This window comes from Amia ocellicauda, chromosome 19, assembly GCF_036373705.1.
Source record: "Amia ocellicauda isolate fAmiCal2 chromosome 19, fAmiCal2.hap1, whole genome shotgun sequence".
NCBI lineage: Eukaryota > Metazoa > Chordata > Actinopteri > Amiiformes > Amiidae > Amia > Amia ocellicauda.
In genome coordinates, this window is record NC_089868.1 from 12,279,537 (window position 1) to 12,295,353 (window position 15,817).

Here is a 15,817-nt window from a genome sequence, read left to right on the forward strand (position 1 = left end):
AATTATTGGGGTTATAGTCTCAAATTAATGTATCAATTAAAAACATTAATTGATGTTAAGACAACGAATTGTAACAGGATTAATTGTTGGGGATGAATTGAGGCGCACACGTGGTCAGCGCCAGCTGGTGTGGGCACTGGTCAGAACTCCAAACTTGAGACACTTGTGTGGGCTGTAGTGCAGAGGAAGCTGGCAGAGAAGCCCCCCACGCGGGTGAGACCTCCAGGGCAGACTGGTGAGCAGCTGGGGTGAGCAGCATCCGGGTTGCGGGTTAACTGCCGCCGTTTCATATTAAAAAAAAAACGTAATTTGCAAGCAGTCAATCTGCTGTGAAGCCAAAGTCCTGGAACTTCTCCTCCTCCTGCTCGGTGAGGACCCGGTGCTGGTGAGATGGAGTCAGGACTGGGTCTTTTGAGGTGAAGTCCTTGTTGAAATTGCTGACATCCTCCCGGCCTTGGATGTTAGGAATGAAAGGAGGCTTCACCTTCTTTTCCAGAAGCCCTGGCCAATCCACACTCTGCAATGAGAGACGAATGAAAAGACGGTCAGGGTAAGGCGGTGCCACCTTCATGTGAAAGAGTGGCTGTAGAGCGGATGTGTGCGCCAACGTACTCTGAAGAAGGGATGCTTCTTCACCTCCTCGGCATCTCCCTTCCCTGCCCCAAGGCGCTTTCCGGGACTTTTATTCAGAAGCTGCAGATGATTCAGAACAAGAAGGAGAGCACGTTATTTTCCATCAATGTACTTAAAGTTGAAACACGATGTTAAAAATAAGTTCCCGTAGTTGGAAGTACAGATGAGCATATGTTGGAATTGCGTTGTTATTGTGAATCTCACTCCACTGCTACAATCACTGGGTCTTTTTCCAATTCCACAACATTTCAATAACAGTGACATCCATTCATTACGGTTATAAGCAGGATACAGAGGGACAAGCTGGAGGCAAAAATTTGTCACAAGAAAGAATAACCCTGGCATACAGACCTTTTTCATGATGGAGGTGGCTGTTGAGGAGAGGAACCGAGGATATTTCACTTTAGCCTTAGCAATTCTGTGAAACACCTCTCTTCTGAAGACACCTTGGAAAGGACGCTACAGGCACAATGAGAGAGAGGACAGCACATTAAAGGCTTACTTCAGGCCAAACCTTTGATTATTCACATTCAGAGCATGGGAATGCAAGAGCCACACAGACACAAATATTGTCTACTGCACAACACAATGGTCAATGCACACCTTAGACATGACTTATTAAAGCAGATAAATGATCGAACACACAGTTCATCGCTGCAATAACTGAAATCCCACCAAGAAGCTAACCTGACTCAATTTTCAAATACTCTAATTACGTAATCGAAGCTTGAATTATAACCCAACTGGCTCTCATGGTATAGATTTAACTTTGCCTAGGTGGCATTAGTATTTTAGAGGATATGTATAGTATTCTGAAATTCCTAGGTGAGTCAAGTTGGATATTTGTAATTTTCTAAATCAACTGGTAAAAAATGAAGTTCTATTTAGAATACCCACCTCACCAACCAGCATCTGAAAAATGAGCACACCCAATGCCCACCAATCCACTGCCCGGGTGTAAGGCCTCTCTGCCACGACTTCTGGAGCAATGTACTCTGCAGTGCCGCAAGTTGAATGAGTTCGAGCTCCGAAACCCATGCCTAGCAAGAAAAAGTTGGGAAAAAACACTTAGTAGTACAAAAGGAAATTATACAAAAAGTTTCAAACTAGGAAAACAATACAATTGATTTATAACGTACCTTCCTTGCACAGACCAAAGTCTGTGATTTTCAGATAGCCCTCTGAGTCCAGCACCAAATTTTCAGGCTTTAAATCCCTGCAATAAAAACACAGTATAATCACTTGGATTGCAGAATATAGAGAGAACTTGTCAGAAACACAATTCTCAAACGTTTTGCAATCACGTACATGTCCACACTGATTTTAGGACATTCTATTGTGAGCGTCACAATAAATCATTTACAAAACATAAGAGGAATTAAATGATATCGGTGAATAGTTTAGGCTGTGCTTGATCTCTGTGAGACTGTAGATTTTCTCATCTTCATATATTGTAAGAATTGCTGATGTCTGATGACTTACCTGTACACTATTTTGCGCTCATGCAGGAACTGTAAGCCGAGCACCACGCAAGCCGCATAAAATCTGTTCAAGAAAAGAGACCAACGACAAAAGCACAGTTCAAATATTTGTCCTCACTGGTTTTTAAGCTGATTGCACTCAAACGTAAATGAGCCAAACCAGCCAATTTCCTGTCCATGCAGGAACTCCAGCAATCCATGTCATCGGATCTGAAAGACACTACAAACAGACACCAAAAACGACATCTGCATTCCTTTTGTGATCATGATCATATTAGCCTATTTAGTTGTACTTTGCTTTGTTATGTGGAGGTGAGGCCAATGGTTAGGAATAATAATTTGCACGGTGCTGAAATGCCCCTCAGGTGACATCATCACTGTTCGTAGAGCGAGCTTTTCTACCGAGATGGACAATTCTGCACTTACACGGCCCGGGGCTCCGAAAACCTGGCTGTCTGAATGTGCACAAAGAGTTCTCCTCCCGCCGCATACTCCATCACAAAGCAGACATGCTGTGGCGTCTGAAAGCAAGACAGGAGGTTCACCAGAAAGGGGTGCCGCACACTGCTGACAGTCTCCAAAATCCTCTTTTCACACCTGAGCCTGAGGTGAGACAAAAGACAGACAGCATGTGAGTATACATTTAGAAAGAGCTCAGGTGCAGAAGCAACAAAATGGCAGCTTTCCTGCAGAGTAAGAAAATACAAAATCAATGAAGACTTTGCTAATGCAGTGTATTAGTGTGTAGCATTAAAACATGACTAGGTTTATTGATATTTGCTCTGCTTACAAAATAAAATAAAAATGAAGCCTCACCTGTCAACCTTATCACGGGCCACAATGTCTACTTTTTTTAGCGCTTTGATGGCCACCATTTCTCTGCTCTTCTTGTGTTCAGCCAGCAGCACCTATCAAAGCAACACAGAATCAAGATGGTCAAACTCCACTCCCAACCCCAGGATCTACATTCACAACACAAGCATTTAGTAACACATCCTCACTAATGCTGTACTTTAATAAGTCACACACAAAGGTTTTGTTAAAGGTTAAAAATGAATTTCTTAATTGTCCACAAATATATTTTTTAGGAAAACTGGTGTCCAGCAGATATCTCTTCTCCACATGTTCTATTGAACTACTGATTGTTGGAACTGCCCCACATAATAACCATGATGACTTTGATTACTGGGATTTACCTTTCCAAACGCCCCTCTGCCCAGAACAGCAAGACATTCAAAGTCCTCGAGACCAGAATGCACTTGCATTTTCCCCCTGCTGCTCTTCTCCTCGATGCCGTGGCTGGAAGAGGGAGCGAGGCTGTGTGCCTCAGGCAGCCCCACTCCAGCACCTTCCTCTGCCTGGTGACTGGTGCCGCGCTCTTTCCAGCAAGACGTGCACCACCGCCAGCAAATGAGCCCCAGCACTGTAGGCAATGTGTAGGACAGCCTCAAGAATGACTTGAACCCCATCTTCTCTGGACCCTAGCAGTTAGCAAAAGCAAGAGGAGATTAGATACATCAAACAGACATCCTGCTCTAATGGGCTCCATCAAACTGTAAAACACACTTCAGTTCTCCATCTCTGTTTCCTCCTCAAAAGATTTAAGCACAGTGTCTGGAACCCTCTTCCTACAGCTCACCCTGTGGGCAGCCAGCATTTGTGCAAAGCCAATCAATAGCATTTTAAAGCATAGCATTTAATGCCACCAAACCTAATATACATGTCACTACATACTGCATGGCAATGGCAAGTTGGCATCCTGATCAAACACTCAACATATTACCACCTGTTCGGCTCTCTAAGGCTAGGTAAGGAAACGATCAATGATTCAACAGAAAAGGTGTCATTCTGCTCAATGCACAGCCCGACTTTGTATTCAATTCATCATGACACGTGACAGAGCATCACTTAAATTGTATATAAAATGACTTACACAGTTTCAAATAAAGCTCCCGTGAACAGTTTAAAGGGACTGACCTTTCAGAACCTCATGGCTCAGGGCAATGGGGATAGTTTGCATTTTGACATTTATGATTCCAATCATGGAAAGTAACTGGTTTTATTCTGATGTAGATCAAATCAGAAACTAAGTTCTGCCAGTGTTGCTGCAGTCTTTAGAACTTATATAGCCAAGCAAAGGATGCAGAAGTCTGAGCAATTTGATGCTACAGTTACATCCTTTGTAAAACAGGTGTCAAAAAATGTAGAGACACATGGGGCATTGATTGGATGATAAACATTTAACAATTAGACATTTGTATTTAATAAAAGAGTAACACAATGCACAAGACTGACATTTCTAAAGTTACAACCCATCAACGCACAGTACAGCGCGTTTCATATGTTCAAAGGACGCGTCCGTGTAGCGCAGATTTCCGCTGCTCTGCGCGGATCTGCGCGGCTCCACCAATGGGAGCGCTGGGATTCTGCAGACCTGCACCGAACTGCGGACATCTGCGCCAAACGGACCTTCGGTAATGATAACGGAGGGGTCCGTGTATATTTGCTGATCAAGTTGCCCACCATGTCATACAGCAGCACACACAGCTGCTGCATTTACAATAGTAACCTCTAAAATGAGCCAATGAGTTGCAGTGTCAGCGGCGACACTTTCACATCCACACATCTTACTCCTGTGACATCCCACAGCACCCAAACCCACCGGGGCACAGCGGCCAGCTTTGGGTTTCAGATGTGCACCAACGACCGACAACAACATACAAGCACACGTTTTCAGTTCCTGATACAGGACGCAAAAGTCGTGTTGGTCTCCGTTAGAAAACTCCCCTGTGCAGTTAGTTATCATCCCGATAGGAGTTGTCATACTCACGCTTCGCAGTAGTCTTGTCAATAGTAGAGGGGCCGATGCAGAAACAACGCACACCCGTCCGTCTGTCTGTCTGTCTGTCTGTCTGTCTCCGGCTCACTCCTCCACACGAACCAATAAAAACAGACACAACACAACTGTCGTTATGCTGTAGTCAAGCGATGTCAAACTCTAAAAACACTGACAACACCGCTTTCGCTATGACGTTTCCACAAACTCAAGGGATGTCCGCTCTCTTGTGGGTTTGCTCTGGAACTGAATACGATGGCATAAGTAGAGCGATCTAGAACTCTTGAACCATTGTGACGTCACAACTGCGTGATGACACAATGCAACGTATCCCACGGTGATAGTACGGAATGAAGTAGCAGTATGAATCATAAAGTGCAATGGCATTATAACCTATAAAGATCCGATTGCTTTTGTTTTTCATCAACTGTAAGCCTTTCCAAGATGAATACAAAACCAAAAACATTCCAGTGCAGTTCACATAATATCCGCCTGATGGTGCAGAAGTGTAAGTCTTACAGGTTTAAAATGAAACTCATACTTCTTCTCCATCTAGTGGGAATGATGTGTATTGCCATGGTAAGTCTATTTCTATCCAGTGGTAAAAACATGACGTTTAAAATACATTGATACATTACCGAAATGAAGAATGGAAACCTGTAGTGCACTCAGATTGTGAGCTCAAACTCACTCTGAAGGCAATAAAAATACAGTGAAATCCTACTAGATTTTAAGGTGATGTTTGCACTTGTATCAGTGTTCCCAAGTCATGAAATAACCAGTCCATACATACTGCTGTGGAAACGAGCAATATTTATTTTTGCTTGGTCAAAAATATACCTTTACTTTAAACGTAATTTACTAGACTATCAGAAATCTATCAATCAATACATTTGTATTTGTTTAGCGCCCTTCGCAGGGAGCCACAGAGCGCTTTTGACATGTCAAATCCCAAATCATTCAAAGTTAATATGAGTGAAGTGGATTGCATGAGTTATGAGCATGGATAGCCTATGTGGTGCTTCAAAAGTGTGCGTCTCTCCTGTTACAACACATTGCTGATAGTGGAATTTCCATAATTGATCAGTGGGGATACATATATAGTGGGTTTGTTATTATTATTATATCAGGTTTTGCTTTCTGATTCACGTTGGCATTTCAGACTTTCATTGACATGTAAATCTTCTTTATAGTGGACACCAGACAAACAATACTCAAGTTGCATTGTAACCGACTGTAACTATAGTATGGATAGCAAATATTTCATTATTTATTTTTATAACCACTAGCGCAGATGATTCAGGACCTAAATGCCTTTATTTTTCCCAATCTGACTTTCCATGAGGCATGTGTATGTGTAAGAAATACCCTACCTGTCTGCCACACTCCATTCACCTTGTTATATCTCGAATCTGCATATTCTGCACTGATGTCCATGACCAGACGTCGAAGTCCATCATCGGAGCAGTCTCTGTTATGTTTCCTTTACAAACTGTCCATCGCGTATCATTTTCCTCCGGATGGGTCTCACACTTGCAGACAACACACATGATATTTCAGGAATGGTGAAGTCCTGTTCTAAGAGATATTCAACCTGTTCCTTGGATATATTGAATTATGGCTGACCTTCATTGTCATTTTTTCCCAGTCTGATTTTCCATTAGGCATGTGTATGTGTACACAGACATACAGGTCTTTTTCAACCCAGTGGATACTGTTAAAAGCATACTGTCCAAGTATGGAAATATTACTATTTGTAAAATGTATTTTTATAGTTTGTGGTAAATTTCCAAACTATGTTCCATGCAGTCTTTTAGCTGAGATGTTAAACCTTATGCCTGGATTTAATAGATCCCAAGGCACGTGTAAAAAAAGAGTAGCGGTATCAAGCCAGTCTCCTGGCTAAATTCCAATACCAATAGCCACTTCCCTGGATCCAATTGTACTGATGACCTAATAGTATAAAAGAGTGTCAAGATATAATAATGACAATAAAATAATTATTATAACACATCTTAAATCCAGGATACACAGGCACAGTAGGAACTGTACAAAAAAGCTAATATTTGTACTGTGTTAATATTGCATTGTATGGCCTATAGTTGGAGGATAAAAATTCAAGGTGGCATTGATTACTACAGTAGAAAAATAGTGTCCCTGAAAGCCAGCAACAACAACAGAGCTTCAACCGTTTTTGAAAGTTGTGTTTTTGCTGTACATCAGTTTGTCTTACCATCATGAGTCCAGTGACAAAGGCCTTGAACATATAGAAGTTTGACTACAGGTAAGGCGAGCAAGGGAATGTGTTTATGCCCTTCCAAAGTCTTGAGATATTTGAATGCCCAAGTCCACGTCTTCCCTGAAGCCCTCGTATGAACGCCTGCATGGCACCCTTCAGAGATTGAATCATGTATTTGCAAGCGGAAACTGTGAACCAGCATGCAAATATTCTACGGCTGGAGAAGGGTTGGAGCCCAATGGTGACACTCTTGTTGCTCGTGGTTTTTATTTGTTCTGACAGATAAGCAGCGCTCCTTGAATACGCATGAGTTTCTAGGTTTGAATCAGTAGTACCAAAGACAGATGCACTCAATGCATCCAATCACAATGAGCAGCGCTCACCATATATATGTAAACAGTTTGGCCCGTGGGCCAGTGACTGCAACAACACCATTGTTGACCCCAGTGAGCCGTGGCCCGGAAAACAATCCCTGTCTGTTTCGAGAGCGCATTAGCAACCTTAATGGCCAGAGATGCAGCTGGGGCAGTGGGCACCACCAGCCACCCAGAACAAGCGTGGACTCCCACGACTCACGTCTGAGGACCATGGTGTCCTGCTAGGTCCTAGACCGAGACCGCCATCTGCAGCTCGTAGTGTGACCACCAGAGTGAGGCCTGATTCGATCAGACCACCTAGACCTGATGTGAATTAGCAGGTATATGCATGTATATGCATGCATGTATAGCTCATAGAGCCCAAACAACGCTAGTTAGTGCAGATAAGATGAAAGAGATGTGCTTAAAGTGAATGAGATGATAAGGAGCTGGACATGGGCTGCTGAGACGCTGTCAGGAGTGGGGTCCACTCACAGTCGTCTGTGGACGGATGTTGACGTATCGAGTCATGGAAGAGGTGTCTCTCGTGCTGTGGACTGGCACGTCGATTCACACTCAGTAGGAGTTTAAAAAGATATCTGACTGGGGTGTTGACTTCTCTAATTAGTTGAAACTTCACAAATTGCATAATGTCATTTCACAACAGTCCAGTGACCCATTTTGCACAGCAGCACCCTTCCTATTGATTTATCAGACTGTCATAGCGTGTGTTTGACATTGGTTTATAGATTGTACTCTTGACAGTCTGCGTTGCCCCTACTTAAATCCCACTGAATGGCTCTTGTGTAATGCAGTGCCACTTGCGGGTCCCAGGTGGGGGTCAATGCAATGAGAACACTATACCATTCTAAAGAGACACAATAAACATTGGACAAATTTGCTAATAGTCTCAGAGCTTGTGCCCAGCTTTTCCACAAATTCCAGCTTATCTGATTTTATATGGTTTACTATTGATTTGTGGTGACATAACACAATAAACAGATAGGTCTGCTAACATGTCTTGCTGTAGTAAGCACTGCTCATCATTGTTTAAAGCAGTAATTAGCATTGTTCTTCAGTGCCAACTGCTTAGTCAAATCATAGAGTTCAGCTGACTATCATGCATTTATTCATAGTTGCTTTCCATTTAATCCAAGAAATCTGATGAAAATGAAAAAGAGTAATAATAATGTCATCACTATGTATGTTTCACAGTCATCATTTGGCTTTATGTGCAAGTCCAGTGTTGAAGGGTTTGTAAAATCAGTACGAGAGCAGCACGGCTGAATAAGGCCACTCACACTCACAATCGTGCACATGCAAATACAGAGACACACACAGCGGCACAGTAATGATCACTCCAGAGTGAGTCAGGAATGCTTTCATTTTGAACCAGGAATAAACTCGCTGTTCACACGGGCACAAGCTACAGGCCAGACGCATTTCCCCAGCACAGCCCCCGCTGATTGAGGACAGTGATTGGCTCACATGGATTCATTCCCTTGTGAGTGTGCAGTGTGGAAGTTGACGGAGCTGTAGTGTGGATTTCCAAACAGCACCCCTTGCTGATCTGAACAAAGTATATAAATGGCTGATAATCCTTGTTACACTGAGTAACACTATCACATTGATTTGAATTGCATTGTGTTGAGTCACTAAGCAAATGTGTCACTTGGTTTTGCTTTAGTGGCTCTTTAATGGCCCTTTCACAGCCTCATTTTATCAAGTGCCTTGAGAGGGTGCTACCCATGTACATCCACAGCACATTGCAGCACTGCAATCTCTCCATCGTTCGGCACTGAAGACAGTTTGCTCAACTCCTCCACTGCAGAGCCCAGGGCACCCAGCTGTGCAGACAAGTGAAGAAAGAATAGAGGGGTGAATACACCGATACAGAGAAGGGGTTCATATACTTACACACAGGGATAAGGGCTTTAACACTGATACACACAGAGTACAGCAACTACACTGAGCCACAGTGCTGGTTACAGAGAGAGAAAGCAGTGCTCCACTTCTCACAGCAGGCCTGCAAGAGGCAGCAAGAGGAGCAGGGCACTCTGAGGAGAGTGTGAGGGTAAGAACAGGGGGCCACACTGAACAATATCAGTGTGCAGACAGACTCAGGACACGTGTAGCCAAGGAAACCTCAGCAGAGCTCTTTGTGTACAGGTCCAGCACCCACAGCCCCAGAGCTGCCCAGGGAGTGGGGTCAGACACACCGTACATCTGCTGTTTTGAAGCTCTTACCATGGTCCTGTCCCCTGGCTCTGCTCCGCCATACCTCCACAAATACACTGTGCCATTACACACTGCTACCACCAGGAGGGGCTGTACACCAGACTCACCCTGGGACTAAAGTCACTCACTGGCAGAAGGATCAACAATCCTTGCAATAAGCAGACAGCTTGTCAAGTTGTAACTGCAGATTCCTAGGCAGCTTTAGAAGGAGCAATATTTGACTTAAGATAAGACAGTTGTTCCTACACCTGCAACGATTAGTCTGTCCACAAATTGCCAGTCATCATCACACTGTGTCCTAGTCCTGTCTTACAGGGGCTCATGTGTGCAGTCTCACCTTTTCACAGCCTCCGTCCCAGCATGCATTGCATCATCCTATGCACCAGCATCAGTGTGACCTCTGAGGGGAGGGCAGCAGCGGTCATGAACAGCCTAGAGCTGAGAGAAACACAGACACAGTCATTTTTAAGACTATATTTTAGTTGTGCAGGGAGGGTTGGGAGCTATAGTAAGATTCAGGTTAAACTCAGGATATTAACAATAACTGTACATTTGTGTGATCACAAATCTTCCAAAAGTTGGTCTGTGTTATTATGGCAAATCCCAAAACTGGCTAAACATGTATTAGGAGGACATCCAAAACCTCACACAAATGTAATGGAAAGGTCAGGCTCTCTGCTACTTGTGTGCCAAGTATTAGGGAGGTTTCATTTTGTCTTCTCATCTTGATGGAGAATTTGGTTATAATGAAATCATTTGGAGATAATTCAAACTGTAACTTGCAAGTAGTTTACAAGAGATGTGCCCTGAGATGATAGAATCACTGCTTCAACTGAGAAAGTAACGTATCATAGAATTACAGGTAATTAAAAATGTATTACATATATGATATAATAGCTGGAGTGAGAACTGATCTTATTTTATAACCCCCAGCTCACAACAATACCTATGACATTACATATTTTGCTAATTCAAGAAAACATGACTTAATATGTGGGAGATTTAATGGAGGGGAGAGAGTGAAGCAGCTCCATGGCCTCAGCTCTGGCTCCAGGCTCTGGAGCGCTCTGAAGAGCCTGAGTCCAGCTCCAGCTCCGCTCCGGCTCCAGAGCACAACTTACAAAATCTGTCCAGCTCCGATCCAGCTCCAGGTCCTGGAGATGGCTCCGGGCTCCAGAGCTGGTGCACGGCCAACGTTACAAGGCAGCAATCAGGTTGTTTCCCAGAAATGTTGCAAATGCATTGCTCATCCATATTACCCAATGTAGGAGTCACTGGAGATGGAGGTCACCCTCCTCTTTAACTCCAGACTCATCCATGGCCTGTGGATAATACACATCCTCCTCAAAACCACATGCCCTGATACACTGATACACTACAAAGACATACAAATACAAAGACAATGCAATAATACAATACAAGTGTAAGATCTGAGGTTCCAGGGTTCAAGTCCCTGTTTGGGTACCAAATTATATGCAAGTACAGCCCAGCTGTTTAAATGTGTAAAACATGTAAAATAATGTGATATACTGTAATAATTGTAAGTCCAACACAACATATACCACAATATCATAGTTAATCATTAGCAATATAATGTACATTCATAAATTCAATGGTATTTGCCTTAAAGGCACACAACCAGATTTTAAATGCATATGTGAACATGTGATCAGCCAATATTGCAGTGAATTACACTGAATGCTGGACACACACTGTACACTGAATGCTGCACACACACTACGCACTGTACACTGAATACTGCATACAAACTGTACACTGAATACTGCACACACTGCGCACTATACACTGAATACTGCACACACACTGCACACTGTACACTGAATACTGCACACACACTGTACACTGAATACTGCACACACACTGCGCACTGTACACTGAATACTGCACACACACTGCGCACTGTACACTGAATACTTACGCTACACATCATACACCACACGCTACACAAACAGTGCACTCCACACCGAATACTGCACACTGTAGATTATACAGTGCACACTGAGCACACACAGTAGGGCATTTCTCTCATTGTATTATAATATAATTCAGTACATTAATAAATGTCCCTCTCGCTCTCTCTCTCTGCAGGCTGGTCCCGGGGCGGCTCTGTTCCAGGCAGTGGTGTCACTGCTGTGCTCAGTGCAGGAGCAGGGAGACCGCACCCCCCCAGGCATACTCAAGGTTGCTCTCTACCTTCTGGCACTCAGCCAGGACCGGAGTCCCCAATGACTAAATCCATTATTTTGACAATAACGTTTTTTGGGGTAATTGTCATTTGTTTTTATTTCATACATTTGTGTGTAGTGTTCGTCAAGGTGTTTTCACACTGCTAGCTACATTTTTCTTGTATGATTATTTCACAATACAGCAACATATGAATGATGAATCATGCTGTAAACATGTATGACGGAGATGAACCTAAATCTATTTCTTGCATCTTGAATAGTGTAGGGAAAAAATGAAAAGGAAATTTAAAAGTGGGGACATTTCCCGCTTCTTCCTTCCCCTAAAACAGTGTAGGGGGCACAAGGAGGGAGAGTTGGAGAAAGAAGGAGAGCAGAGCGAGAGACAGGAGAGAGATGGTGAACTGAGCTACAGAAATAAAGACAAGAGACATGGAGATGGAATGAGCAGCGCCAGAGAAGAAAGAGATTCAGAGACAGGCAACGATCAAGACAGAGATGGATAAAGAAAGTGAGAGCGATAAAGAGAGAGACAGGAACCCACAGGTGGAAAGTGAAGGGAGACAGAGACAGATTGACATGCCTGCCCCAAGTGCAGCTGAACCACATGCCATGTTTGTTGTTTGTGGTCTAGATAACAATTAGGCTGAGATATCTGCCTTAGTTGACTGAATTATTTACAGCAAAGTGTTGCTTTACTAGTAATTAGACCTTCCTTGACTTACGTCATCAAAAAAGGCTATCTTATGTTTGAAGAAAACAGGCTCCTGTATGTAAATATTTTCATGTCTACAAAATCTCTGTGATTTAATGAGATTAAAGAGGTAACGTATGCTACTCTTCCATGCATTCTACATACCGGTCTATTTCAGATTAACTTTATTATACTGTGCTTTCTTGTCTCCCCAAAAAATGTAAATAGGGAAATGAGCAACATCCAGGCAGTCATTGTTTTAATCTTACTTAATCACCGTCATTGTCATACTTGTGTGTCCTTTAGTGCACATCGTCCGTTCTCCAGCAGATATTGTAGCTGCACGAGGCATCGATCCAGTCTAACTATATGTGGCAAATCTATTTTCAAGTATATATAGTGATTAACATTGAGGCTGGCTGATCTGTTTTTGGTTCATCTCCCATCAGAAGCCACTAACGTCAATTTGATTTGGATTGTGTGGGGATTCTTCCACGCCTCCATGCCACCCTACAACTATCTCCTGCCACCCGCTTGCCACCCCAGGTGAAAATGTCTAGATCCGCCCCTGGTTGTAAGTTACTCAATGTCAAATAAAAAAATAAAAAAAGGAATATATATATATATATATATATATATATACACATATTGTCTCTGGATTAATTTTAATATTTGTATTGTATGGAACAAACTTTTTTTTATTAATTTGTCATAAGAACTACATTATTTGTGTCATAGGATTAAACACCTACAGCTATATTTCATAGCAAGCCTTGAAATTAGGTATGAAGCCCAATTCTGAAAATCATAGATCTCCTCATTAAAATACAATCCACCTCATTTAATGGGGCAATATTTCCATATGAACTCATTTACGACGTTTTAAACTGACCCTGGGGTTGAAAAGTATAATATTGATTGACACATCCTTCCCCCCGGTCCAATGAGTGCATTATCACAAAGTGGAATCAGTTGTTTATTTCTCTCTGAGGTTGAATCAGTGTGATTCATCAAATTGAAAGACACTCATCTGATACAGATTCATGACACAGCGTCACATCAATCTAAGACAGTCTGACAGCTGCTCTGGGTCTCTCGATTGTGTTGCTCACCCATCTGACTGACTGGAGCCCGTTCCCGCCTGGTGTGGAAACTGGGACACTGGACACTGGGGGGTGTCACCAGTAGTGTTCTCTGTGTGTCAGTGTTAGTGTGCCTCCCTGCTCAGGCTGCAGCGCCACCACTCTGCACAGCTACTGCCCTCTCCAGCCTGTCCACCACACTGGTGTCTGTGGCCTGGCTCCGTGTGTCCTCTTCACTGTGTCTGTGGCCTGGCTCCGTGTGTCCTCTTCACTGTGTCTGTGGCCTGGCTCCGTGTGTCCTCTTCACTGTGTCTGTGGCCTGGCTCCGTGTGTCCTCTTCACTGTGTCTGTGGCCTGGCTCCGTGTGTACCCTTCACTGTGTCTGTGGCCTGGCTCTGTGTGTCCTCTTCACTGTGTCTGTGGCCTGGCTCTGTGTGTCCTCTTCACTGTGTGTCCTCTTCACTGTGTCTGTGGCCTGGCTCCATGTGTCCTCTTCACAGTGTGTCCTTTTCACTGTGTCTGTGGCCTGGCTGAGTGTGTCCTCTTCACAGTGTCTGTGTCCCCTTCACTGTGTCTGTGGCCTGGCTCCGTGTGTCCTCTTCACAGTGTGTCCTTTTCACTGTGTCTGTGGCCTTGCTCCGTGTGTCTTCTTCACAGTGTGTCCTCTTCACTGTGTCTGTGGTCTGGCTCCATGTGTCCTCTTCACTCTTTAGTTGAAAACACAACGAAATGCATGTCATTAGTCCACAGCAGCTAGCAGTGGACAAATGCAGAGCTATATTAGCAATGTATTGAAAGCAAGGAATGAGTGAACCTTGAATAAGATTTGAGCAGACGTTTGCAGTCCCCCTGGAAGCCAAATCCCCGCTCTCCCTCCCCGTCCGTCTTGAAGAAGGAGCCTCGGCCTGTGTGGAGCGACGAGGACAAGAATAAATTGGATGTGTATATGTATTGTGTAAATAAAGGTATACATTGGTGTGTGTTAAGTCTTACTAGAAGTGTACTTAAGAAGGATGAGGTGATGCCAAGGGTCGGGCCAGAAGGTAGTTTGATGTGTTTGCTGCACTGCACAACAATGACCACCTGGGAAAGCCCCACCGAAGATCTATCATATATATGTGTTGGTTTGTCTGTGTGTGTGTGTGTGTGTGTCTGTCTATCTCTCTATCTGTCTGTGTCTGTGTATCCGTGGGTGTATGTGTCTCTGTTTGTGTTGGTAGTTTTAATTGCAATTGAATTGTAAGCACTGGCGGATCCAAGGGTTGGTAAGGGGTAACAGCTTCCACCCCAGTAAGAAAGACTTGCCACCCCAATCTCCCCATGCTAAAATATGTATTTTTTTACATTTTAATCCTGTCCGACATTCGCTATAGAATAGTTACTGTGTAGTTTTTCTGCGAGACGGTCTCTGACAAGAACGTGAACTTTAGTTTAGTGAACTCTCTACAAAATAGTTAAGGTGTTGGATGGGGACGGTGTGTGGTGGGGACTGTGGTAGTGCCAGTTCCCGTTGAGGCGGAGTGTGAAGAACCCAGAGAAGGTCTGCCACCTCCACAATATCATATAGATAGGAGAAGCTAGGGGGCTGGTCTACTATGACGGGATGCCAAAACTCTGCAGGCGGTGTCAGGGTCAAGACCTCGGTGTTGCCCAGTGCACAGCGGTGGTCTGTGGCAAGTGTAAGGGAAGTCATCTGACACATGCCTGCAGAGAAAAGATACTCTGAAACCTCTGGGGCTGTGAGGGCCATGTTTATAAGAACTGCCCCCAGTCGTACGCGGATAGAGTCGGGTCTACCTTCTCACGGACCAGCAATGCAATAGTCAAGCTGTTTTGTTTGCCATTATTGTTGAACTGAATTTTAAGAATTTTAATCATGAGCATTAAAATTTGTATTGTTTTAATTTGTAATGTAAAAAACTAAACCAAATAAACAGTATTTTCACTATTTTATCAGTATTTTATGATTCTATCAGTTGTTTATTGTTTTGTCTAGTGTGGAAGTGTTGTTTTATAGTCCGTGTCTTGGCCTGTTTTAGACTTTCCTCACAACT

At 43.5% G+C, this 15,817-nt stretch overlaps 1 protein-coding gene across 1 annotated transcript; it reads right to left on the bottom strand.

Moving 5' to 3' along the window:
- Positions 1–319: 319 nt before the first annotated feature.
- Positions 320–3,589, bottom strand: LOC136714905 (serine/threonine-protein kinase N2-like). Its single transcript, XM_066692533.1, has 9 exons — positions 3,311–3,589; positions 2,931–3,022; positions 2,541–2,717; positions 2,116–2,178; positions 1,773–1,849; positions 1,531–1,673; positions 985–1,092; positions 613–693; positions 320–517 (listed from the first exon to the last, which is right to left on the bottom strand). The coding sequence occupies exons 1-9, from the start codon at positions 3,581–3,583 to the stop codon at positions 320–322; spliced, it is 1,212 nt and encodes a 403-aa protein (XP_066548630.1). The 5' UTR covers positions 3,584–3,589.
- Between the last annotated feature and the right edge of the window lie 12,228 nt (positions 3,590–15,817).

Coding starts and splice junctions, on each gene's coding strand:
- LOC136714905 (XM_066692533.1), bottom strand. CDS start 3,583: ATGGGGTTCAAGTCATTCTTGAGGCTGTCCTACACATTGCCTACAGTG. Junction 3,023..3,310: donor GCAGAGGGGCGTTTGGAAAG/GTAAATCCCAGT, acceptor TTGCTTTGATAG/GTGCTGCTGGCTGAACACAA. Junction 518..612: donor AGAAGCATCCCTTCTTCAGA/GTACGTTGGCGC, acceptor CTCTCATTGCAG/AGTGTGGATTGGCCAGGGCT.